At 54.0% G+C, this 26,294-nt stretch overlaps 1 protein-coding gene across 6 annotated transcripts in view; it reads left to right on the plus strand.

The window, feature by feature from the left end:
- The window catches only part of CUX1 (cut like homeobox 1), a 352,855-nt gene that overhangs the window by 68,024 nt on the left and 258,537 nt on the right, over positions 1 to 26,294 (plus strand). For all 6 annotated transcript variants that reach the window (XM_021086269.1, XM_021086267.1, XM_021086270.1 and 3 more), the window contains exon 2: positions 7,741 to 7,851. In XM_021086269.1, coding sequence (XP_020941928.1) covers positions 7,741 to 7,851 — 111 coding nt within the window. The remainder of the gene's footprint in view (positions 1 to 7,740; positions 7,852 to 26,294) is intronic.

The following is a 26,294-nucleotide window of genomic DNA, read 5'->3' on the forward strand; positions in this document are numbered from 1 at the left end:
CCCTGAGTCAGGGAACCACTGGGTGTGATTAACCCAGAGAGCTCACCTCCCGCCCCCAGCGCGGCCAGCACTGACTGAACACCTGCTCCGTGCTGGGCTCCCTGCTTTCCTGCCAGGCTTCCTCCTGGGGTGGCCCTCTTTGGGGAGCAGACATGGGCCCTGCTCAACAGCAAGCCCCCCCATGTCTGCTTTGCTGCTCCCCGTTTTCCCCAAAGCACTGTTGGCACGGACTTTGCCTGTCCCCGTTGTCCTCTTTCCTCTTCTTGTGGTGGAGCTGTGATGATAGCAACTTCCGGACGGGTTTGCCCCGTGGCTTCAGCAGAGATGAGCCCTTCTGAGCCATGTGATCCCAATTCTTTGGAAAATGGTACCATCCTAGGACTCCACCCTTGAAGCTGAGTGAGAGGAGGGTGGGGTCTCCTCCAGGCCCGCCGCCCTCCTTCCTCCTACTATCTTGCCTTTAAGAAGTTGCCTGTCAGCTCATCCTCTTCCTCTTCGGTCCCACAGCCTCCTGACTCAGTTCTGGACTGTTTTCTGCCATTCAAGGGTCAGTGCGTGGGCCAGCCTTCCCCTGGCAGCCTCTCTCTTTCTGACTAGAAGGAAGCCTTGCTGTCTGCAGAGGTCTTGAAGTGGTCCCCTCCCGACTTTGTTGGTCCCTCTGTCTGGAGTGCATCCTTGCCCAGCCCAGAAATTTCTCGAAGTTTCTGTTATTTTCATGAAGCTCTTTCCGATTTTTTTCCCCCAAGCAAAAGCAATCTCTCTTCTTCCTCTGAACCCTTCTGCACTTACTCTAGGCGACTTAGAGCGTTTAGTTTATTTTGCTCATCTTTTTCTTAGCTTCCACTTCCACTTGGCAAGTTCTGACTCCGTGGTCCCTCGGTATCCACGGGGACCCACCTTGTTGGCTCAGGTTCCCTATATAAAGGCGCCGTCTTTGCATGTAACCTAAGCACATCCTCTCATATACTTTAAACCTCTCTGATGACTTACACTGCCTAATGCATGTAAATGCTATGTAAATCGTTGTAAATACAATGTAAATGCCGTGTAAATAGTTGCAGGCAGGTGGTGAATTCTAGTTTTGCGTTTTGGAGCTTTCTGGAATTAATTCCCCCCCCCACCAATGTTTTCGATCCCTGGTGGATTGAATCTCTGGATGCGGAGCCTACAGGCACGGGGAGCCAACTGCAGTGGCCCCCGGCACGGTGTGAAGTGAGCAGAAACCACATTTCTTGCCAGAGCTTACAGGCTGAGGGGCGCCTGGCATTAACCGAGCACCCAGGCAGCTGCGGGATCAGACACAGGATCACGGACCAGGATCGCCGCCAGGCGGCCCCGTTTGGGGAGTTGGGCACTCACCTTCCCTGGGCGAAAGGGACGAGGAGTCTGGGAAGTGGCATTTGAGCAGATTCCGACAGTTTCGTGGGAGAGAGAAGGGAAAGGCTTTCAAGCAGAGGGAACAGCCTGCCCCAAGGGCCCGAGGCTGAGGAGAGGCCCCAGCCTTGTGGGGACGCTGGAGGAAGGCCAGCTGCAGGGTGGCTCCTGGTGGTCTCATCCAGGCCTTTCAAGGTTTTGGGGCAGGGAATGACACGTCCCCGTCCCTGCAGGGTGTGTAGGTCCCCGTCACCTTACAGCTGCGTGGGGACTCATGCCTGTGAGGACGAGGGCGCCTTGCCGCCTCCGGTACCCGCCGCCCTGCCTGGGGTCCCCCCATGTTTCTCCTTCCCCCTTTGCTGCCCTGCCTGCTGTGGAGCGTCTCCTGGGTTGCGTGCAGGCCTGTCGGATTCTGTAGAAACCACAGCTTCCTGGGTGGGGTGCTCACTGCTGGCCACCGCCTGGCACCACATGACAGGACACGGGAGCCGGAGACGGCTCGCCCTGTCACCTGGCGGGGCGTCAGGGACCGCGATGGGGAGGGAGGGGACAGGCGAGGGTTGCGTGTCGGAAGAAACACTTGGGAGACGCGGGGTCGGGCTGGGGTCTCCACTTAAACCTCAGAGATAAGTGAAAACACGAGCGTCTCCCGAGGGAACGCTGCAGGGTTCCCCTTGAAGCGGAGCCGCCGTCCGTCCACACCCGCTCGCAGACCCAATCACACCTCCTGCAGGACCGCGGGGGAGAGCTTTGCCGGGAGTGAGGTGTCCAGGGGCCCTTATCAGTCCTTCAAAGCCTTTGTCTCATTACAGGGGAAAAATGAGATTTTAACTGATACGTGTTTGCTTTTTAGGAGGAGTCATTCCATTCACGCGTTGACAATCCAAAGGGTACGAAAGGGTGGACGGTGAAAGGACGGCCCCGCGCGGTCGTTTCCTCCCAGGGCGAGGAATGGCCCCAGGATCGTGGACCTGGGGCCCCTTCCCGAGCAGTCTTGTGTTTGAGCACATTGTGCGTGGGGTGGGGGGGACACTCAGGGTGGGTGACCTGGTCACTGTCTGTGGCTTCTGGTTGAACACGGCGTGTCTGCTTTGGCCGCAGCCCCCTCTCGGCAGCCCTTCCCCGACTTCTGTTCCCAAGGCAGCCGCCCCCCCCATCCCCGGGGTGACCTGACCCGGATCCTGCTTCCTTTCAGCCCCATTCATGGTCACAACCGGGGGCTGTGCTGGGTCCTGGATGAGCCGGGAGGAGGGGACGGAGGGCCGTGGGGATAGAGGCCATGCCACCCCCAGACCCCAGCCAGGGTGGCCTGGGGTTTTGTCTTTCACAAAACCCTGGAGCCCTTTCTTGCTGGCAGGGTGTTCTGCCTTACTGAACTTGAGCCTCTGTTTTCGTTTCACCAGCCTGGGCCCCTCTGCCCTATCGCTCTTCTTTGCCTGCCTGGTTTCCCCAATTGGACTGTGGGCACCTGGAGGTCAGCGTCAACTTTCAATGCACCTGTGCGTGCCCAGAGACCCCCTGGCCTAGCGGGGGAGACTGGATGTGGAATGCATTCCGCCCTGAGGTCAAGTGCGTGGCTCTGATAGTACAGAAAACCTCCCCTCGAAAGCGTGCTCACTGTGCCTCCAAGTGGACATGCGTTGTCTTAGTTACCTCCAGGGGTTGGAGGGGGCATCATTTGACCAAAACCACACAGGTTACAGCAGGGGTGGAGCCTGGAATCCAAGCCAGGGTTCTCTAAGGCCACGGTCTGAAGCATCTTCAGATGTCCTGAGTAGGGTTCCGGGGGGGGGGAGGGTGACAGGAGACAGGGGGACTGCAGGCCTTCAGCCCTTTCTAGCCAGAGTGTCTTCCATTTGTCCTGTGATTCTGTTACCGGAACGAGACAGGACACCCTCCAAGGACGACTTTCTGCAGAGACTGGGCTGGCCTTTACCTTTTCACTCAAGTGCTCGCCATTTCCCCTAATACAGCCGCTTTAAATTCTTAGATGGGGGCATTCCTGTTGTGGTGCAGCGGTAACGAACCCGACGGGTATCCATGAGGACTCGGGTTCCATCCCTGGCCCCACTCAGTGGGTTAAGGATCTGGCGTTGCTGTGAGCTGTGGTGAGGTCAGAGACGTGGCTCGGATCCGGCATGGCTGTGGCTGTGGCTGTGGCTGTGGCTGGGGTGTAGGTTGGCGGCTGCAGCTCCAATTCACCCCCGAGCCTGGGGACTTCCATTTGCCTTGGGTGCGGCCCGAAAAAGACAAGATAAATAAATCTCATGTAGGATTTGCTGTTGATTCGTTGGCAGATAAGCCCTAAAGAACCATCACATGAACCAATTCTTTGGATTAAAGTTAGGGGCAGTAAAAAGACAATACTTTACCCCTCAGATGCCTGGTGGCCAGGGTGTCCTCCCTGCCAGCCTGGGGTGCTGGGGCAGAGGGGACCCGGGTGTGTCTGCCCAGAGTACTGGCAGGCCGGGCCTGAGGCCTCAAGGAGACAGAATCTTACCGAAGCCCTGGTTTAAAGCAAACAGCTGACATACTCAGTTGGGAGGTGAGCGCTTCCAAACTGGTCATTGACGTTGTTAGAGACGTGTTTTCTTTGGGAGAAATTTCACCCACAGTTTCTTTTAAATAGGCAGCTCTATGGTCGCTTTTTATTTTTGTGTGTGTTTAATAAGCCTTTAATACTTGGCTGAGAGGCGGGAGTTCGGGGAGAAAGAAACCTCCAGGGTTGGGAGCTTTGCCCCTGGAGGATCTGTCGGAAACGGAGGAATAAGATCCCAGAAATTTGAGGCAGTGAGGAGAACAAGATCGCAGCGTCCGCAGCGCTTGTGCACTTAGTTCCCCCGTTTCATGGGCTGGGGTGTCCGCAGCCAGAGGTCCTCCCCTGGACCTTGTCGCGTCCTGACTTTGAAAGAGGCCCCCACAGTTCCTGCGCCCAGGTGCCGTCCTTTCCCGATGCTTTGCCTGTACCGGCGCCGGCTTTTTCCGTCTCCTTGGAAACCCCGGGGTTCAGAGGCCGTGGGTTTGCTGCCACCGTGGCCAACTCGCCATCAGCTGGGACCCGGGGCCGCCAGGCAGGCCTCTCCGGCAGGGGGCCAGTTCTGAGCAGTGGGGGGCCGCCCTCCCCCGCCCTGCCCTCAGAAGGTTGGGGCTCGACTGAGTGGTGTTCTCGGTGACGGGCCACCTCTTCCTCGTTCACACAACCTGAGACTGGCCAGTGTGCAGTGTGTTGTGCAAGAAACAGCTGTTGTTTTGACAACGGATGTGCCTGCCTCACTTTTTGAATCACCAGCCTGAGTCAGGGGGTCATCTGTCCAGGCCTCTGTCCCCGGGCAGGTGGACGCGGAGACCGCGCACTCGTGTGGGATGTGAGATACATTTCTGTAACCAGGTGTATGTGCATTTTTCACATGAGCAGTGGGTATGTGTGTGTGTATATGTATAATTAATGTATATTGCAGCTCTTCCAATTAGGTAATTCATGCATGTGGCAAAAGAGCAGAAAGACCTATGCTGAGGGTCGAGGCCCTGCCTCCCAGCTCCTCCCAGAGCGGAGCTCGGCTACAAGTGTCCTCCGTATCTTTCTGGAGACAGCCCAAGCTTCCGCAAGCGTCGGTATAGATACTCTTTTAAACAGTGTAGCGTTGTTTTACACTCTGCTTTTTTCACTTACATATCTTAAAGATCATTCCAGCTCATGCAGTAGGACTGTACTTTTTTTTTTTTTTTTTTGACTATTGCAAAATAGTTCTTGAATGGATGTGCCCATATGTTATTGCTGGACTTTCAGGTCATTCTAGGGTTTGGTTTTGTTTTGGGGTTTTTTGGGGGGTGCGTGCGTGAGAGAGTTTTTAATGCCTTCCAAATGCAGGGATGCTTCACGCTCCTTTGTGTGTGTGACCACTGGGGGCCTCTGAGTTTTAGGCCCCCACTGCCCCCTCCCCTGGAACGTTAAATTCCCTTTTAACGTGTCGTAATGACATGTGGCACTTGGAGGATTGGCAGGCTGGATAGATAAGAAAACAGTGTTTGGCTTTTGTTTCAGAGCCGTCTCCTCCCTTCGCGTTGTCCCCGGAGCCCTAGACGGCGTCCTCCAGGGGATTGGGTGGCGTTTGTTTAGTGGACTCTCCGTTGAAGACTGAGTCTTGTTCTGAGCAGCCAGACCCAGGGCAGTGGAGGCTCAGACTCTCATCCTCGTTGTGCCAGTCTGTTTCCGTGGTGGCCGCGGTGGTTCCTCCTGCAGGCCTGTCTGCCGTGTCGGCACGGGTAGGGAACTGCCGGCAGCGGGTCACCTCGGGCACCCTGGCCCTGCGGCCCAGCGATGGAGGTGGGTTTGCTCACCTTCCATCAAGTGACCTGTGCCCCCGCCATTGGCCTTCCAGACTGATCTGCCCACAGAGCGCCCCCCGCCCCCGCCGGGCCGGGCTGGGACCTTCAGAGCGAGAAGAGCACACGGGGACCCGAGGGTCCCAGAGGGACCCACAGACTCCATGCTCTTGGGCTTCTCCTGTAGTGCTCCCCCACGGTCCCCAAGCTCTTCCAGTTAGATGGGAAGGCGGGGTGGCAGTGGGGACCCCATCGTCTCCCCTGTGCCCCCAGCATCTAGCCCCTGGCGGCAGAAGTCACCAGATGCCGTCTGATTAGGTGACACCCCCTCCCAGGAAGTAGGGCCCTTGTGGGAAGCTCTTTGTTTTTCTCCAAGTTTTCTGCATCTGTGTGTGATTGGAACCAAACATCAACTTGACTTTTTTTGTCATATTTCAATATTGGCTTTTTTCCCCCTTTCTTGAAGGCTCCTTTTATAACTTGTGCTGCTGCTGCTTAAATATAGATGTCTAAGTCCTCCTCCTTACCAGATTGTTTATATTTTTGAGAAGCCTTCTGCGAATCTCGACTGCTCTCTCCTCCGTCTTCGTCCCCACGCTGCCGCATTGGGTTCGGTTGCTCTTTTTTCCCTGCCTTCGCTGGCGGGCGTGTGTTTCAAATGTGGTCTGTCCAAATGTGCAGTGTCTCCCTCTTTTCTGCAGTAGCTTCGACATCTGTTCTTGGATCCCAGCCCACGGTGCTCTTTTGGACCTGCTTGCCCGAGATTTGCGGTACCGCCAGAAGCCCGCGTGGTGTGGCGGGATCGCCCCCACCCCCGGTTCCTTGCCGACCGCCCCCCCCGCGCCCCCCCCCCGCCGCCCCCTTCAAAACGGTCTGCTGTTTCCAAGTCGACAGCACCCCGGATGTTTGCTCCAGCACCCTGCCATCCCGGCTGGCAGCGGCCCCCCGCCCCAGTCGGGGCACCAATGATGGGATCTCCAGCAGGGCTTGCAGCCGCCTTCGCTCACTTCCGGCAGCAAGGAAGCCGGGGTGGACGGAGGCGGCTGGAAAAAGACACACAGCTTCCGTGGAGGTCTGTGGCTGGATCTTCAGCTTGGCTTTTCCTCGCCTTGCCTGGCTCTGCTGGGCCTCGGTCCCCACCATCGACAAGCCACTTGGAGCACCTGCTTGAATCCTCAGCGAAACATGCCAGTGTGTGTCTTTAGTGGCTGAAGCCACCCTCTCGGTGGCTTCGGGAACGTGTCCTTGTGCTCCTGCTGTCCGCCTGGGACACCATCCTGGGCCCATCTGCCGCAGGCTTGTTCCAAACAGATCCTCTTGGCAGCTCCTCCCAGAGTTTCCGAGGCCAGGACACAGGTCCTCTGATGCTCTGAGTGTCGGTTTGTTGTGTGTGACAGAGGTCTTCTGACGGGGGCCACTCCCAGTGGGCCACAGAACGGGCTGGAGGGTAACGCTCCTTCCAGGTACCCTCCCCAAGTTGGCAAGACCCCGGGAACTGCTCTACTTGGGACTTGCCTCTTAAGGTCCCTCTTAACCTGAGCATGATGTCCGGCCTATAGTAAGCCCACCGTAACCATTTCTTGACCAAAACCACATCAGATGTGACTGCAGAAGATTCCAGGCCCAGCCTGTGGAAGGAGAGTCAGACAGGATGCCCCACGTGCAGCCAGGAGGAGAGTGGCGGGCCTGAGCCCGGAGACTGGCAGGAAAGACACTTGTTAAGAGCAGAGACTCCGGGAGGGCTGGCATTTGGGCACCGGCCTGACTCTGGCTTCAACAAAGAAAAATGCACCTGCGTGTCATTGTATCGTAGAAGCAGTTGCTCGTGAGGTGCGTGTTGGTAGACGTCGCATCAGGCTGAGTGGCCTTGGTTTATCTCGAGTCAGTCACGCACGGGGATGGGCGGGAGCTTGGTTTTTGTGCCCGGGTCCCTTTCCATCAAGCCACCAGCCCTTCCCCATGTGCTGACCTAATGCAAGTGGGCTCTTCTCCCATATCAAGTGCAATTACAATCTTGTCTTCCCTTTCTGTTTCTCTCGACAGAGGGAACTCGATGCCACCGCAACAGTATTGGCGAACCGGCAAGATGAAAGCGAGCAGTCCAGAAAGCGGCTCATTGAGCAGAGCCGCGAGTTCAAGAAGAACACTCCAGAGGTGAGGCGGCGTTTCTGTCCCGGTCTCCGAAGGGGCGGGCAGGAGCGGGGCGTGTCTTACTGCCCAGGGCACGTTCAGAAGACGTGTCACAGGCATCTCACTCCCAGCAGACCCGCGAGCTGCCACTTCCTTCCGGCCGGCCCCGTTGTTCTGGCCGGTGGGTGGCGTGCCTCTGGGCGGGCTGGGGTCGGGATGGAAGCCCGAGCGAATTCCAGGCGCCGGTGCTGAGAAAGCTGGGTGTGCCAGGTCAGACCCCCAGCCCATCTGCACCCACATGCCCACGTCTGCGGGCCGGCCACCCTGGCTCCTTAGGGGACGTGGGTCCGACAAGGTGGCAGGCCCCCTTCCTGGCGCTGGGGTGGGTGGGGCATCTGAACACTGAACTCATCCAGGGAGACAACACGCCTGCGCTTCTTGCACCACAGACATTTCGTCGGGTAGGGCCTCGTACCCGCCTCTGGGTTTCCTGAAATGTGCTTTAAAGGGCATTGTGATGTGCTCTTCATGTGCTTCTAATTTGGGGGGAAAGGACGTGTTCAGAGACAGTGTCTAGAGTGGTTGGACAGCCTTTTCCTGCTTTGCTTTCTCAGCCCCCCGCCCTGGTCCCTCAGTCCCTATCAGAGGCTTCAGCAGACATCAGAAGAAAGGGGAGTTTGTTACAGACAGTTGCGCAGACGCGGGGATTGCCTTCCAGAGCTTCTGTCCGCTGGACCCCTGGGGGGTCCTCGTGTCCTGGGCTCCCACCCGGCCTTCTGCACCCTCCACTCAGTGTGAAGGCTTTGCCGGTGCTCAGAGGCTCCTAGGCCTCCAGACTCTTCCATAGAGCACAAAGGAACAGGCCTGGGGGAGAAGCTGCTTTCCGGGAAGGCTGCCTCTTTTATAATAGTCCTGAAAAATGACGTGTGAATTGAATTTTTAAAAGTGGGCTCATTTTAAGTGTTTCAGAGGAGCTTGCTATTTAAGGGAGTGTTATCGTGAATCATTTGGGGAAACAAGTCATTAACCCTCTGTTTTCAGAATAAATATTTCAAGGGGAACCACGCAGTCGTCCAGCAGAAAGAAAGAAGGCCCTAGGAGCAGACCCACCTGAGGGTTTAAAGCAATTTCAGCCCCACTGCGTCTTACCCTCTGGGCACCCCATCCTGCCCAGTGGATCTTCCATGTTTTATCAGATCAGACACGCAGGCTGGAGGAATCCAGGCCTGGGGCGTGCCGCCCTCCGTGCTGCTGGCGGGGAAGCTGCGTGTCTGCACGTCCCGCCTCGGCTCCAGCAAAGGCAGGAGCAGCCAAGTCTCAGGGCGGCTTCCTCCTCCTGGGCTGCTCAGGGCAGACCTTCCCGGAGGGCCCGCTCCTGCAGGAACTGGCCACCGGCCCCCACAGCTTACATTGACCCCCATGCCGGTTATTCGAAGATGCCCAGCCTCAGACGAGGGGTTTTTATCTCCTAATCCCAGGAAATCAAAGAGGCTTGCGGAGGGGCTGCCTGGTGGGGAAATGCCGTTTGGGGCATTTCTTTTCAGGACACATTTTTAGATGTCGTCTTCCACGGAGAAGGGGGCGCAGAACCCCGCCTGGCAGGGACAGACATTGCTGTCCTGCTGGCTCCCGACTGTGCCAGCTGGTCAAAGCTGCTGCCCCTCGGGCCCCTCCCCCTTGGAAGGCGTTTCCAGGATGCGAGGAAGGGTGAGGCCGCATGCTGGCCCCTGCACGCGAGGCCCCCCTGGCGTTTCCTCATCCCAGGTCCAGCCTTGAAATCTGTGTGGGGGTCCCCGCAGGAACCCTGAGGCAAGGCCCCGTAGAGAAGACGGCTGTGCCACCAGCCAACCAGGAACTCCTGTAAATTTTGAAACCACTTAAGTCCAGGGCAGCGGTGGGGACAGGTAGCTGTAGCCAAGGTCCCTTAGGGTCACAGAAGGGGCTGCATAGGGGTCCTCTGGTGGGAAGGGTCTGGTGGCATGTCGGGGGCGGGGGTGCTCTCATGAGTGCAGGGTCTGGGACCCAGAGCAGTCAGATGGTCACTTTGTCTGGGGCTTTGGTCCGGAGGAGCCTGACCTGTCTCTGCCGTTGGTCATTTCTTCTGATTAGTCAACAGCTGAGGACGACTAACACTGTAGGGGGGACACTTCTAGAGCCTGGCCGTGTGAAAATGAAGGTTGCTTAGAACTTTGTTCTCAGGGGGTTAAAAACCAAAAATGTTGGCTTATTGGCAGGGAAGGCATCTCTGGGCGTGTTCACAGACAGGGGTCCTCACAACGGGCTGGGCGAGGACCAGGCCGGCGGGGCCGAGCCGGGGCCGGGGGTCTTTCTGGCATCTCCAGTGCATTGATTCTTGCGAGCCCCGCTGTCTCTGTTCTGGGAGAAAAGACAGTAGCCTCCCAGTGTCTGCTGAATATCTAGTAGCTCCAATAGGCAGGATGGCCTCATCCAAGGGGAAGTCAGAGGTGAGTGAGGCTGTGTTTCCCAGACTGGCCCTGCCCAGGGCGACTGGGACAGCCCGGGTCCAGGGGAAGTGGGAGTGGGCAGAGCCCCACAGGTGGCGCCGCCATGGGGACAAGCCTGGGAGACAGGTGACACAGCGGGGGCCGGAGCCTGGGAGATCTTTTTGTTTGAAATGAAGTCCTTTCAGTTTCAGTTTTATGTCGTTAAGAGAACACATTCATCGTCAGCTGATGTTGTTGCTTGTGTCTCTTTAAAGTCATTTGTAGTTAAGCGGAAGGAGGTGCAGCTGCGCTGCATGTGAAAGTTCATGCCTTTCTTTAACTCAAAAAGAGTCCCTTTTGAAGAAGACCTTTTTTTAAAAAAAAAATTCGTAACGAAATATCCATTCCCTATTGAGTTAATGATCGGTAATTGAACGTAAAGACTGGAGGTGTTTCTAGGTTGTATCACTTTCTATATTTATTACAGCAGGTGACTCACTGGCGGTGACATTGGCAAATGACTTAACCCCCCAAAGTCTCAGTTTCATCACCTATAAAAAGTGTAATGGCAGAGGCCAGCTCACAGGGCTGCTGTGTGTATGTAGCGCCCGCACGTGCGTGTGCGTGTGCGTGTGGTGTGTGTGTGTGTGTGTGTGTGGAGGGCTCCACCCAGGCTTGGCACCAAGAACCTAGTACATGTTTGTTACAAGCATTAACTTGGAACACGTGCTGTGAAGCACACGTGGTGCACTTGATTCCTGCTGCTCGAAGGCAGCTCGGGGACCTTACACACACCACACACACACACACAGTGTAGGTAGTTTTCACCCACATTGTTCCAAAAGTTGGTTTGCAGTAAGAGTTAAACATTTTATAAACATTTCTGAGCACCTTTCACCTGCCAGACAGCATGGCCCTGGGGCTGATATGTTATCCCTCTTCCAAAAAAGTTACCTAGATTCTTACCAGCAAGTACAACATGCAGATAAGGCATGTCAGGTGCTAGGACAGTGTCTGCGGAATCTTCTGAACCCAGACTTCGCCCCAGAAACACTCTCAGATCAGTGGTGGCGAGTTCCAGGTCCCCCACAAGCTGCAGTGATTCTTTGCCTAGGTGAACAGGGCTGCCTTTCGAGCCTTTGTTCTCAACTCTTGAAACACTGGTGGATGCTAAGGACCTGCCGCCCTGAGAAATGCACACTGTTTCTCCTGGACCCCCTGAAACTCATCCGGGAGCGCCTGGCTTAGATCCCAGCCCCAAGGCATGCACGCCTCGGTGGTCTTGGGTCTCAGTGTGCCCCGCCGGGAGCTCTGTGTGTGTCTCCTCTTGACCTTCCTTCTAGTCGTGCCCAAGCTCGGGGCCGGGGGGATGAAGGGTGCGTGTGGGAGGGGCTATGTGCTGGGGAGTGGGGGCTGCAGGGCGGAACTGGGCCACACTCGATGACAAGGCACCCTGTAGGCTGGCAGCGGGGCAGATCCCTCTGGGCCAGGTGGCATGTTCTTCCGACCCGAGGCTGGTGGAGAGCAAGGCTGGGCTGGCAGCAGCTTTCTTGAAGCCCGCAAACCTGGTAGTGTCAGAACCGTGGGTTCAGTGTGGGCCCAAACCCCGGGATTTTGCTTTGCTGTTGCTTTAATCAGAGAGCCGAGGTGCGGGCAGGGTTACCTTTGCCTCTGTATTGATAAACCCAGTGGCCGATTAGATCACCAGGGGTGTGCAAGGCACGGCTCAGAACCAGCCCAGGGCTCCAGGCCAACTCCTGGAAACTGAGTTCTCTCCCCATGGGCGGTACCGAGATAGGGGTTCACGATTCTGTTTGGTTAAATTTTGTTTCCTCCTGAGACCAGTGTTCATCTTGATGAGGAGGAGCTGGGACTTGAACCCAGGCAGTCTGGCCCCTGAGTCAGTGCTTCTGGCTGCCAGGCGGTGCTGTCTCCCCGAGGGGCCAAGCGTCAGGGGCCGAGTCAGGTCCCGGGCCGTCTGCAGCGGGTGCCCTCCCAGCTCACCCGCTCCAGCGCTTCGAATGTGATGCTGGACCGTCACAGGAAAGGCTTCAGTGTTAGACTTGCTTCCAGACGGAGCACAGGGATGTTTTTGGTTTTGTTGCCCTTTTTTTTCCCCCCCAGTCATAGAAGAACCATCCCTTCTGGGGAACAAGAGGAAAACCTCAGTCTTGAGATGCCTCAATGTCATCATAAAATTATCCTTAAGGCTTCATTTCTCTGTCGGCGGAGTTTCCAGCTCCTGCCCCAGAGTGTGTCTTAGGCATCTGACTGTCACTTTGCTGGGTTCACCTCTGTTTCCTATGAAAGGGGTCCCAGGTCTTCTGTGCGTTTGAAAACTGAGCTGGAATCCGGCAGCTCTCGTTGGTCATTTTCCCCCCCGATGTATTTTTGCCTAAACACTTCTCCCGCTCTCAAGTGATAATCTTCGTGACGCCTGGGCCACCACCTGGTCCATCCTGAGTCTGGTTCCCGCATCTCTCCTGCCCAAAGGCACGTGGCCTCTTTCTCCCGTCACCGTCGCTCGCTGCTGTCGTCCTGGGCAAAGCGCAGCCCCAGTTCTGAGCATTCAGGGCACAGCTCCCTGGGGTCAGCACGAGCTCCACCCTTGCTTCCTCGCTGTCCCCACCGGGGAAGGTGGCCCCAGGCGTGATGTGTCGGCCGCGGCCTCGCAGCCCCGCCTCCTGGGTCGCTGGGCCCAGCAGCTCCATGAGGGAACATTCTCTTTCCTGCTGACATAACCGCCTGTTCGCGGGCATTCATTTCCTGAGGGCCAGAAGCTTCATCTGCCCTCTCTGTCTCTGGTGGGAGTGTTTTTCTGATTTTTTACATTCTTGGGAAACTGTTACAAAAAAATAAAATTAGGAGTCTTTTTTGAGATACGACCTGGGAAGAAACCTTGGGTCAAGGCTGGAAAGAACTGGATCTGTGAATTTTTTGCCAGCTGCGGCAGGTGGGGACGGGAGGGGGCGACAGAGGTGGGGGACAGCGGCCTCTTTCGGGACGTCCCCAGTCATCCTATTGTCAGGGTGGATTCCTAAGTGGATGCGAAGTTTTGTGCGTCCCCTGGTCTCCTGCTCCCTGTCTGCAGAGCCAATGGGGACGGCAGGACGGAGCTGATGGGGGCGGCAGGACGGAGCTCATGGGGACGGCAGGACGGAGCTCATGGGGACGGCAGGACGGGAAGGCGCTGCGAACTTTGAGTCCGTGTGCGCTCCCTGTGAGAAAGGAGTCAGCAGGCTGGGGGAGGGAGGGGGCAGTCATATATAGTTGTGGCCCCGGCCCAAATGCATTTAGTCACTGCCTCTCCAGCCTTTATATAGCCACTGCAGGGAGTGACTCAGCCTGGAAAAAGAGAGTCACTTAAAAATAAAGTTGCGACTCAGATGGACACACTGGCTGCCTCGAGAGTGGCTGCGGCTCGGCGGGAGGCCCGGGGGCGTCTTTGCCCTGCGTGGCCCTGCAGGGGTCCCGGGCCAGGCAGGTGGCCAAGGTGCGGATGCTCCTTCCCCGGCGTCGTGCCCTTGGCCTGAGGATTAAACGAGCCCCCGGGCAACGCCCCCCGGCTTTTTAAACTACCAGCGTTCTGCCATTCTTCACCACAACCGGCCGTGTTTGTGTGTTTACAGACTGAATTCTTAACTCTTCTACTTTTGACACTGTGGAGGCTTGCGTGGCTTGCACGTTTGCTCCCGTCCACAGGAGACTCCAAAGCCAGCGCGCTCGGGAGACGAGAAGCGCCGGCGTGGTTTTGCCTCCTACCTCCTTGGACATGGGAGTGGGTTCATCGAAGACCCACTGTGCCGATTTGACAAATGGTGACTTTTAAAGAGGAGGGCAGACCAGCTGTGCCCCCCCCGGGGACAGGGGCCTGTCAGGGAGGACAGTGATGGGGGAGGAGGCCTGAAAGCTGGAAGATGGGGGGAGGGCAGGGAGGCAGGTGGACACCAACAGTCCAGCGCCCCCCAGCGCTCACATCAGGGTCCAGGAACCTAGCCGCAGCCCCTCCGCCGACTCTGCAGCTCTGGTACAATCCCTTTCTCCCGCCCCCGAGGGGAAGGGCCTGCGGGCCGGAGCTGCGCCCCCGTCGTGTGTATTTAGCTGTGCGCTTTGAGTGCCGTGGAGGCTGGATGGTCACGTTTATAGCCTTCGTCCAGGCATCTTTTCTTTACAAGACAGAATCTTTTAAAATGTTAATTATATTGCTCTGCAAGATTCATTTCTCCAATTGGCGGAGAAAGTTCTATTTAACACTTTGATTTTATTTTTTCGGACAGAATTTTTTAAAATTTCAAGAAATGCCTTTCTCTGACAATCCCTCGAAATGTTAAACATAGAATTACCCTCTGACCTGGCATCTCCATCCCTGGGTGTAGATGCAAAGGAACTGAAAACATGTTCACACCCAAACTTGAACGTGACTGTCGACAGCAGGGTTATTCAGAATAGTTAAAAAAGTAGAAGCAACCAAATGTCCGCTGCCGGAGGAATCCGTAAGCAAAATGTGATCTATCCGTACAGTGGATATTATTCATCTCTAAAATGGATCAACTTTGAAACATGTTGCTCAGTGAAAAAAAGCCAGGAGTTCCTGTTGTAGCTCAGCCGGTAACGAACCCAACTAGTATCCGTGAGGATGTGGGTCGAGTCCCCGGCCTCGCTCAGTGGGTTAAGGATCTGGTGTTGCCGTGAGCTGTGGTGTGGGTCACAGGTATGACTCCGATCCTGAATTGCTGTGGCTGTGGTGTAGACTGGCAGCTGCAGCTCCGATTTGACCCTGAGCCTGGGAACCTCTGTGTGCCACAGGTGTGGCCCTGAAAAAGCAAAAAAAAAAAAAAAAAAAAAGCCAGACTCAAAATGCCACATTTATGTGAAATTAAATTCCATTTGCATCCAGTGTCCGTAACAGGCGAACCCACAGACACGGAAAGTAGATAAGGGGTTGCCAGGGGCTGGGGAGTGGCTGCCGATGCTCGTGGGGTGTCCTTTGGGGATGATCAAGACATTCTGGAATTAGCAGTGGTGATGGTGGCACAACTTCGTGAAATTGCCAGATACCATTGAACTGTACTCTTTGATCAGGGTCAGCTTTAAGGTGTGTGAATTATACCTCAAAGTGTTATTTGTTTAATGCCTTCCTTGCAGGGTGTGGGAATCCCTGCTCAGGTGGTTTGTTCACCTGTTCTTTGTTATCCTCTGAAGAAATTCCCACATGAAAGGGTCTTGTGGATTTCATCTTGGCAGTCGTCACCTTGGTTTGGAACAGGCCACTCCAATAGGTGGCAAAATGATGAAGCCCAGGTAATCAACTTGGACCTGTAATCATTCTCGAATCACCCACCGTTACGTTATAATAAGACTTTAACTGGAAGACGTTTAAAAATTAAAAGCGAGCTTTTAACTGTTACCAATTAACCTCGAAGCCAGTGTATCAACTCAAGAGGCTATTTTCTGGTTTCTTTGGGTCCCTAGGAGAGAGACCCCTGCCTTGAGGGCAATGGGTAGATAATGAAAGCAGCTCTAACGTAATTCAGCCCCGAGTCATAGTGGCTGGTGGCCATGCCGTCCCCTGCATTCCAGAGAGACCCTGCAGCGCTTTCCAGAGGCACCAAGCGCCCGAGGAGTCAGCTCGGGCCGGGGCCGATGGAGTGAGCCACGTCTTTGCCCCACTAGAAACTTAGCTTTAGTTCCCTCAGCTGCACGCATATATTTTGCCTACTTCAAGAGGTCATATTAAGGAGTTCCCTGGTGGCTAAGTGGGTAAAGGATCCCATGTTGTCACTGCTGCGGTGTGGGTTCGATCCCTAGCCTGGGAACCACTGTATACCTTGAGCACCGCCAAGGGAAAAGAAAAGGGGGGGGAGGTGGGAGGGGTCGTACTGAGGAGCACGTGAGATTCCTGGAGGGTCCACGGCCAATCCCGGGCTGGAGTGGAGTGGAGCGCCGGCAAGTGGGGACCTGGATGTTCAGGCCCCATGACCCTCACCAAGGTCACTCAACATTCTGAAACCCAGACCCCTGTACAGACACGGAACGGACAGCGTCCCAGCTGCTGGGCAGGTGAAATGAATTCAGAGTAGGGAACACAGCAGGGGCTCAGGGGCTCTTTTCTCCTTGTGCTCTGTCCTTCCACCCACCCTTCTGCAAGTGCTTCTGGGCCCTTTCCTGGGGCCAGGAGCTGTCTGATTTTCTGAGGTACCGCAGGCACCGAGAGAAGGTTCTCCAGCTCGCACAGAGAGACAGGCAGTGACCACGTAGACAAATGACACACAGGATGACTTCAGGGGACAGTGTGGCAGTGAGTGTGGAGGCGTGACGGGTCTGCAGGGAGCTGGGGCAGTTCCTTGCACCCCAAAGTAGAAAGTGACCCTTTGCACATAACCCCCCCACCCTGCAACCCCCCTGCCCCAACCGGGATGCATTTGGATGGGTGTTCAGCCGCAGGGTTTTCTTTCAGCTTAAAGCCTGTCGGCCTCCATTTGCTGTGATCACCTGACTTTCAGACACCAGACGCCGGCCCCTGGCTTCCTACGTTCAGGGGGGAGCTTTTCTCCTCGGTCGCAGAACGTCCGGCTGGTAGATATCTGAGTTTGGGGGGGCCCTTACTTTGTCCGACTGCCTTTGGCCCCGCAAAGGGGGTTCTTAGGTAATCAGTGAAGAGTTACTCTCCAGGTCTGTGTTCGTGACACAGGAAGCAGGCGGACCGGCTCAGAAGCCCTGCCCGGGGGCAGCACGGGCTCTGCAGCCCCACCCGCCACACCGTCTGCCCGGGAGCGGCCTGTCCCGACGCCCTCGCTGCAGCGTCGCGGGGCTGGCCTTGCCTTTCCTTCCTGAGCCCATGCACTGCTTCCTCCGTGGGTCTAGCAGCTTTCAAAGGGCTATTTTAAGTAGAACAGACAAATTATCTGAGAGTTTAATAACTGTCAAAAGGAAAAGGCTGTAACTCGATGCATGTGGCGTGGACGTTGAGCTGAGACCATGCTGAGCCGTGTAACCTCGGAGCCTCCATTTTCTCATCCAAAAGATGGGAGTGATGACAACTATCTCAGAGTTATTATGAGTCAGACACAACGTTGCAGACTCTCCAGAATAACCTTGGCAAATAGTGGACGCTCAATAAATGGCCTGTTGAGTGTATGTTATTAAAATCTAATCTTTTGAAGGGAGAAATTGTGTTCACTGGTTAGAAAGCTGTAAACAAACACTGAAATTAAAAAAAAAAAAGAGTTAAAGCATAAAGTAGATCTACAGACCTAGTTTCCAGGGCAGACTCGAGTAGATTCCCTAAGACTGAGACCTGCTCCTTCTGTCTGCGTCTGGGTCATTTTCTCTCTGCTGGTCACGGAGCGGAAATATTCGCTGCTAGGCCCTCTCTTGGGAAGCTGTCCTTTGGGAGTAGCCCCGAGCTGGTCTTTGTGGTAACGACCTCGGCGGAGGTGCCCTTTGAACGGAGAGTGTCCTTCTCCGCAGGACACGGTGGTAACTTGGGTGTAGAGAGGAGCTCACAGCCTCCGAGGAAACATCCTTGTGGGGGGCAGCCTGTTCGGGGCCGCGGCTCGACGTGAAAGCCAGCAAGTGGGGTCGCGAGTGTGGTGAACCATTATTTATTAATATTTATCAGGTGCTAAGGGCCACGTGTTACGCTAAGTGCATCGCAGTCCCAGCCCCTCGCAGTCGCCCGGGGAAGGGGGTGCAAGCCGCCTGCCTACCGGGCAGGCAGACTCCTGGGCATCGCCGCTGGGCCAGACCGTCTCCTCTTAGCTTCCAAAGGTGGAGCTGTCGTGAGTTCATTGTACGTGATTTCTCTTCCATCAAAGTGATTTCTCTTTCCATTTGGTTGTGAAAACAACCAAAAAAAAAAAAAAATTAAGTATCTGACCTATCATATAAAAAGCATCGCTATGAGATCTTCATTTAAAGGGTGTTGTCGCACCCAGGGAGGCGCGGATAGGCTAAAATGCGGCATTTGCTTGAACACGCTGGTTCCCATGTGGAAATTATTAAAACCCAAAGCACAGGAAAACCTCCCCTTCCGTTTTGAGATGTTGTCAGTCAAGAAAGCGACGATCAGACAAGTCCCTCTGCCCCCTGAGGTCTGTCCGAGGTTTTTCTTCCTTTGCCCAGGGGGCTCCAGTTGAGAACGGTCAGGGCTCATCAGCGAACATGTGTTATTGACTCTTGTTGGCTCTGGGCTTTGGTTTGAAAACGCGAGTTGCAGAAAAAGGAATCCATAGGGAACATGACACGCCCGCGGTGCAGCGTGTGACCGTTTTGTCTGTGGTCCAGTGTTGTTTTAGCGGGAAGACACCGAGGCATCATTGATGCAGGTACAGGACTGTTTTATTGGGCATCAGGACACGTGAGTCCTGACGCTGGTTCTGCCAGGGACTGGATTTGAGGTCTCAGCAGGCCAGGTCCCCTCTCTAGCTTGATGGTCATGCTGCGTGGCCAAGAACCGAGGGTCCTAGAGCCCGGTCGGCTCCCTCGCCCTCTGGCTCATGCCTATTGGTCCTCTCCGGGGGCCCAAGACGGCTCTGCCGCCCTTTCTTCTTGTTGGGGGCCTCACTTAGCTTTTCCTCTGGGGGCTTTTCTGTTTGGAATTCATTCTACACGTGGCACATAGGCCCGGCGATCCCACCGTGTGCGGTTGGTGTGGACCAGGGCAGCTCCCTGTGCAGGGCTCTGCTGGTGCAGGGACCCAGCAGGGGAAGCTCATGACGGCAGCGGACACTTCCTGAGCGTTTACTGCATGCTGAACACGGTTCTGAAGACTCCAACCGAATTGGCCGAGTCAGCACTCGCAGGATCCCTGTGAAATCGGCAGTGTTTCTCTCCATTTCAAAGAGAGGGACCCGGAGCCCTTTCCAGGAGGAGGAAGTTCTCAGGCACAGGAGGTGGGGGTGTCCACAGCTCAGAAGTGGAGAAGCTGGTTGGGGGTGGGGGTCCAGGCCCTTGGGGCGCCCTTCCTAAACTCCCACAGCTGCGGTCCAGGCACCCAGAGCCCCCGTGCCTGTGGGATGGGTCCCCGGAGCCGAGCCGTCTCTCCTACCTCCCCCCTCCCCAGGCAGCCAGACTTCCCTGTCACTTGCATCCTAGGGCAGCTTCCAGCTGCAGGCCCCCGTCCTGGCGGTCCCCTACTTCACATTTGAAAGGTCGCTGTTTTAGGTCTGAGGTCCAGTTGGGGCCCCCACTTAACCCCGTACTGATGCGTCCACTCGGCGACTGCCTGCTGCCAAGAGTGTCCACAGTCAGGTGTCCTGAGATTGGACTCTTGGCGACAGTTGGGCTCTTCCTGGGGATCCCCCCAGCTTTGGAGGCGGGGACGACCTCAGCTCCTGACACTTCCCTCTCCACCTTCAACCTTGCGCCACAGGAAGGCTGCATTTATAAGATACTGGACACATTTTAACCCTACAGATATTTTGAGTCAAACAGACCCTGACTCGTGTGTCTTCCAAGAACATCTGAAGGAGCGGCCAGCAGGGCAGCCTTTGCCTCCCCAGGGCCCCACTCACAGGCCCCATGTAGGATTTTACCTGCATGATCTAGTCCTTTTATATGCAAAGCCATGTAACTGGGCTTATTTGTTTCATGTGAAATAGTTCCAGCACACCAAAAAAGCGTAAAAACAAAGCACTCGTTTCAGTGCCCTTCCTGACAGACCGGAAAGATATTAACGTTTTGTCCATTTGCTTCTGATGCCTCCTTTTTTTTTTTTTTTTTTTTTTTTTGCTTTTTAGGGCCATACCCATGGCATATGGAGGTTCCCAGCCTAGGGGTCCAATTGGAGCTACAGCCGCCAGCCTATGCCATAGCCACAGCAACATAGGATCCAAGCTGAGTCTGCAACCTACACCACAGCTCACGGCAACGCCGGATCCTAACCCACTGAGCAAGGGCAGGGATCGAACCCACAACCTCATGGTTCCTAGTGAGATTCTATTTCCGCTGTGCCGCAATGGGAACTCCCTGATGCCTATTTTTTTCAAACAAGGCAGCTAAGATCCCACCTCCATGCCTCCCCCTCGTTTCTTCCTCAGATGTAAACCCATCCTAACACTGAGGTTTCATCGCCGTGTGCTTTTCGCACTCTCAGCGATGTGCATGCATATTCACAAACAGTCGTGAACAATGGATATCACGATATAGACCTTTCACTGTTCACACAAGCGGGAGGCCAGCGCGTGCCCTCTGACGCCTGCCTTCTTTCAGTTCACCCTCCCACAACCCCCCGCCCTGTGCCTGGACCAGGGAAGACCTATCCCTCCTGCCCTCCCAGGGATTGTTGGCTGGTGTCGACACTTTTTCTTTGTTGTTATGCCTGTCCTGGGGTGTGTGTGGGGGAACCCCCAGAAGTGTGGTCTCCAGTCCCCCTTGGCCAGGCGGGTGGCGCTGTCGGTAGCTACCTGCTGGTACCCCTCGCCCCCGCCCTGGCCGCGGGCTCCCGGTACCTGTTCCGGCCACATCCTTGCTGGCTTGCGGCTGGCTGTCCTCGTTTTAGTGTGAGTGCGCATCCTTGTGTACCGTGACTGGCCTGGCGTTTCCTCTCTTGTGTCTCAACTGCTTGTATCTTTTGCCCATTTTCCCATAGGGCTGTTTGCTCTTTTCTTACCAACTTGTAGGAAATTTTATTTTATTTTATTTTTGCTTTTTAGGGCCACACTCACGACATGTGGAAGTTCCCAGGCTAGGGTTCGAATCGGAGCTGCAGCTGCCGGCCTACCCTACAGCCACAGCAACGCGGGATCCGAGCCGCGTCTGCGACCTACACCACAGCTCACGGCAACGCCGGATCCTTAACCCACTGAGTGAGGTCAGGGATCAAACCAACATCCTCAAGGATACTCGTCGGGTTTCCGCTGAGCGCCAAAGGGAGCTCCCGTAGGAAATGTTAATCTTCCGAGTCTGGATCCTTTGTTGCGTGTGTACGTGGCGGCTGCTCCCCCCCAGGCCGTGGCCTGTCTTTTTACTACGTTTGTGTCATCCTTGGTCACCTGGAAGATTTTAATTTTAATGCAGGGGGGACTGTTTTTCTTCCCGTTTTAGACGTGAAGTTTGGTTTTTTTGTTGTGTCTTATGCATGGTGTGGACGGCGGCTGGGTGAGGCTCTAATTTTATCTTGTCCATTGAGGGACTCTTGTCCCAGAACCATTTGCTGTGGCGTCCACCTTTCTCCAGAATCAGCTTCAGCGCCTCTGCCAGGTCCCACGCCCGCCTCTAGGCTCCTGGTCTAAGCCCGCACTGCTGTGATTATTGCTGTATTCTTACTGTATTCTTTCCATACCGTTATCAAGTCTTGAGGTCTGGTATTGGAAGGCCACCTCCTCACTGTTCTCCAAAACCACCTCGACTGTGCTTCCTTTTAGAATCGTTTATTCAGGGCCATTTAAAAAATTGTGTCGCAGAGTTCCCGTCGTCGTGGCTCAGTGGAAACGAATCTGACGAGCATCCTTGAGGACGCAGGTTCGATCCCTGGCCTCGCTCAGTGGGCTCAGGATCTGGCATTGCCGTGAGCTGTGGTGTAGATCGCAGATGTGGCTCAGATCCGGCATTGCTGTGGCTGTGGCGCAGGCTGGCAGCTGTCGCTCTGATTCGACCCCTAGCCTGGGAACCTCCATGTGCTGTGGGTACAGCCTTACAAGACAAAAAAAATTTTTTTTGAAACAAATAAAAAATAAAAAAATCCTGTTGGGATTTTTATTGGAAAAGCATCGGATTTGTAGATTAATTTGGAGAGCCTTTATGGAGTGTTTATAGAGTTTGGATGGAATTCCTCTAGATCTTATACTTGGGTGACTTTCACTGCACATGTGACTCCAGGGATCCATGAAACCGACACACTCCTAACTCACTCGGGTTCGTTATGTGGACACGGAACAGTCAACAGTGAAGGATTGATCATTGTAGTCTGGAGCCAGGCATAAAAATAAACCCCGCTCTGTTATCATAGGTGGCTGTGATTACGATCGGGGGAAAGGTCGGCTGCGGGCCTCGGAACATTGACAGTTTCCTTCAGAAGATTAAGTGGTTCTTCATTTTTGGCCCCGGTCATCAGTAGCTTAAAGCCATTACTGTCTATTGGCTGTTTGGTTTGTCTGAAATATGGGGCTGGTCTCAGCCTGTCTCCCTGGAGTCAGGTGTGTGCACATAATCAAAGTGCCAGGAACCCATATCGCATGTGTGTGTGTGTGTGTGTGTGTGTGTGTGTGTGTGTGTGTGGACGGAAGGTAGCCTGTCTGGGGAAGAACGCACGGCGCCAGGATACAGAGGCGATCGTTGGTGCCTTAGCCTTCTTTGTCCGTGGAGTGTTTGCAAGCTTATTTCTGAGGCAGGCTCGTCGGTCCCCGGTCCCACGTGTGCTTTGGAAAATGACCCCTCATGAAGCTGTCAACCATCGGGCCACCGGAAGAAAAATGAAGATTTCTTTGCTGTGGCCGTGTGTGTCCAGGGCGTTTCATCAGCCCCATGCAGCTCCCATGACCTGTGCGGCGACGGGCAGTAGCTTCTGTTCCCTCTCATTCAAAGTGGACAGCAAGGATGTTTTTGTTTGCTTTGAAGATAGGGAAGCAACACCCAGGAAACGTATTTCATGTATATTCAAATGATGGCTGTGCCACGGTAAAGAAAGAAATGACTGGTTCCAACAGTGACAGGAAACCAAAAAAGGAAGGAATGATGTGTGAATGGGGTAGAGAAATGTCGGTGCAAAACCTGACCAGGGCTGACAGAGTGGAGAACAGAACGTGGGCGTTTAACTCGTTTTGTTGTTAGAAGGGAACTGTGTGTCTCTCTCCCTTTTTCTTTCAAATCCAGTTGCCCTTGAAACTAGAAAGAACATTTGGCTCTTACTGATTTGCTTGATTGTAAGAGCTGGAAGTGAGTTCCATGCTCACCTCCACCCCCACCCCCACCCATAAAGGAACTGATAGGTTAGGACCGGGAGAGTTGAGAGTAATTTTTATTTTAAAATTCTTTTTGCATTAACACATCTACAGTGTTGAGGAATATATGGAAAATTGAAATAGTGCTTCTATCCGGCCGTGTCTCCAGCACGGCAATAAATCACCTTTTTTTCCTTTTAAAATGTCTAGCCTTGTAATTTATGTTTGCATAACCCATTACTAAATTCATAGTAGGTGTTTTAGTTGGCAGGCATTATTCCAGGGATCCTGAGGATCTTAAAAAGAAAAAAAAAATACAGTGCCTTTGTTAGTATTTATACTTAAGTGGACACTTTCCTTTTAAAAAAAAAATTAAAAGACCGTGGAGCTGGCTGTTGACCTTTTTTCTCTGCTACCCGTATTAAGTCCATACTTCCACATTATCAATTATCATGAATTTCTTAATAGATTTAATCGTTATTCTTTCTTTTATTTTTTTAAATTAAAACTGGCAGAAGAAAATGTTAAAATCATCCTAAATTCTAGATGCTTTCCCATAGGTTTCATGTTGCACAGAAAATAAAACTGTGTTTTACTAATTTTTGAATTTCCTAAATGCCATCGACTGTTTCGGTTATAAAGCAAAGATGAATATATTCATTCATTTACACTATTTGGTGCTTGAACAGAAATAGCAACATTCACGGTGCGTTCACATACTTGTGGCTTACCTTTGAGTCTTTTCTAATTTTCATCCAGACATTTAAAAATAAAATCATTAGGTCTTCTAGCCCTAAGTTAGGAAAACTTGTATTACAGCTTTAGTTTGAGATGATGAAAAAAAAAAGTTATTTGTTTTGTATTGTTAAAAAAAAAAAAAGTTTAAGTGATTTTTGTGGTCGGTAGAAAGCCAGAAGGGCCATTTCCAGTTTTCTGAAGAAATGTGTTTTATTTGGTCATGCTTCTCGCTGCCCGGCCACCCTCGGCTGCTTAATAATGTTTTCAACGTAGCGTATGTATCACAGCCCATTGAAATCACTGTGGCCAATCAGAGGAGGAATTGCTTCCCTCCCCCCAAGTCCCCAGGGAGCCTACATGTATTTGTCAGGAGGTCTGTAGACTCCTCAGTCCCTTTGTTGCAGAGAACACAGGGTCGTGGCATGTTTACAAATTCAGAGTTTAACCTGTTCAAACTCTGTTCTGCAAGTGCACGTGAACTGCAGAAGTTTGAACGTCTCTCTGACTCCTTCCTACTTAAGTTAGGCATTAAAAGAAATGACAGTTTGCTTTTTGTTTTTGTTTATTTTAAAGACACCGCTGATTTGACATTTCAAAGAGCCTTGTTTTCATCATATTATTTCAGTATCCGAGACACTGGTTCGGGTTATATCGCTCTGACAAGCTTCTACATGTAGAATAATTTCCGTTGGGTTCAGAAGGTGCCGCTTTCATTTCTGCACGTTTTTCTGGAAATTGGGGGCTATTATTTGCCCTTCCTGGTGAGGTGCGGGGCTTCCCGAATAGGTCCGACTTCTAGAAACCCAGCTCTCAGACCAGAGCCTCTCCTGACTTACAAGAAAGATGAAGGTAGATTATGGGAGTGGAATCGCAGCCTTCAGTAGATGAGAGACTCACTTTATGGCTTTTCTTGTGATGTCTTCTTCCCCTGCTCCATCCTTCCTGGAGTCAGTGGCCGTGGTTGTGTCCCAGAAACATTTCCACCAGGGGAAGGTGCTGGGCCAGAGGCTGGGTGAAAGGAAAAAGGAGGTGTTTATCGCCCCGAAGATGCCTTCCAACTTTTATTATTAACTCCCTTCCAAAGTAAACTTTTGGGTTTGTTTAAAGTTACTTCTTCTGGCCAAAGTACAGTTGGGTTTGCTGTGTCCTCTGAGCAGGGAGGCGAAAACAGCATCTCTCTGGGCTGGAGGAGGGGGGGCTGCTTCCCTTAGGGAGGGAGTGGACCTGAATGACAGCTGCCCAGGAGTCCCCCTTGTGGCTCAGCAGTAACGAAGCTGACTGGTATCCGAAAGGATGCCGGTTTGGTCCCTGGCCTTGCTCAGTGGGTTCAGGATCCTGCGTTGCCGTGAGCTGCAGTGTAGGTGGCAGACAAGGCTCAAATCTGGCGTTGCTATGGCTGTGGCATAGGCTGGCAGCTGCAGCTCCATTTCCACCCCTAGCCTGGGAATGTCCATGTGCTGCAGGTGTGGCCCTAACAAAAAAAAAAAAGAATGACAGCAGCCAGGACAGTTGGGCTTGAGAGCGGGCATCTCCTCTGAAATTAGCCGTCTCTTTGCACCTTCTCTGGGCTGGGCGCTGAGGACGCAGCAGGGAACAGAGTCGCAACCCCTGCCCTCTCGGGGGAGGAGACAGCCACTCAATGGAAAGACGGGACCAAGTTCCAGCGGCACTGATGGTGGAACTGGGGAAGGAGAGACGGTGAATTTTGAAAGTCTCTGCTGAGAAGGGCCGGAGAGAGGCAGGACCGTGACCAGAGAAGGACAGGGTTTAGGAGGGCAGTTTCACACCATGAGGGGACCCGAGCCTGTTCTAGTTCAGGGGAGGGGAAACCATGTGTGGTGAGATGTTATTCTAGAGCAAGGTCAAGGTCGCAGCGGTGGGAGGAGAGGGGATCTACCTTCCTGGGAGTGGCATCCGCTTTTCTAGAGAAATAGAAGTTGTCCTTGAAGGGTGAGCAGGGGGCTAAGTGCTGGGGGAGAGGGGACAAGCTTAAAATGGTCGTGGAGAAGGTGGGAGAGAGGTTTGGCAAAGCACAGCAGACGGAGGGGGCGAGGGGGCGGCGGGAGGTCTCGGATGGAGGGTAGAGCCTGCCCACCAGGTGCGGGGAGATGGTGGGTGGCCTGTTGGGGATGGCAAAGGACAGGCGATCGACCCTGTGGCCCCACAGGCTGCATTTGGGCTTCCTGTCGCCTCACAGACCTGCCCCAGCCTGGATGCTTTTGAAATCATGCAGGGCCAGTTACTTATACGTCCTGAAGCCAAGGTTCTCCTGTCTCCAAATTTTAAAGGTTAAGAAATCAGCTTCACTTCCAGCCGTGCAGGAGCCACCCTCTGTCAGTATTTTCCTAATTTAGCTAATTATAAAAATCTCCTGTGTGTGTATAAAACTGCCTGCCCCGGGGCC

Source organism: Sus scrofa, chromosome 3 (genome assembly GCF_000003025.6).
Source record: "Sus scrofa isolate TJ Tabasco breed Duroc chromosome 3, Sscrofa11.1, whole genome shotgun sequence".
Classification (NCBI taxonomy): Eukaryota; Metazoa; Chordata; class Mammalia; order Artiodactyla; family Suidae; genus Sus; species Sus scrofa.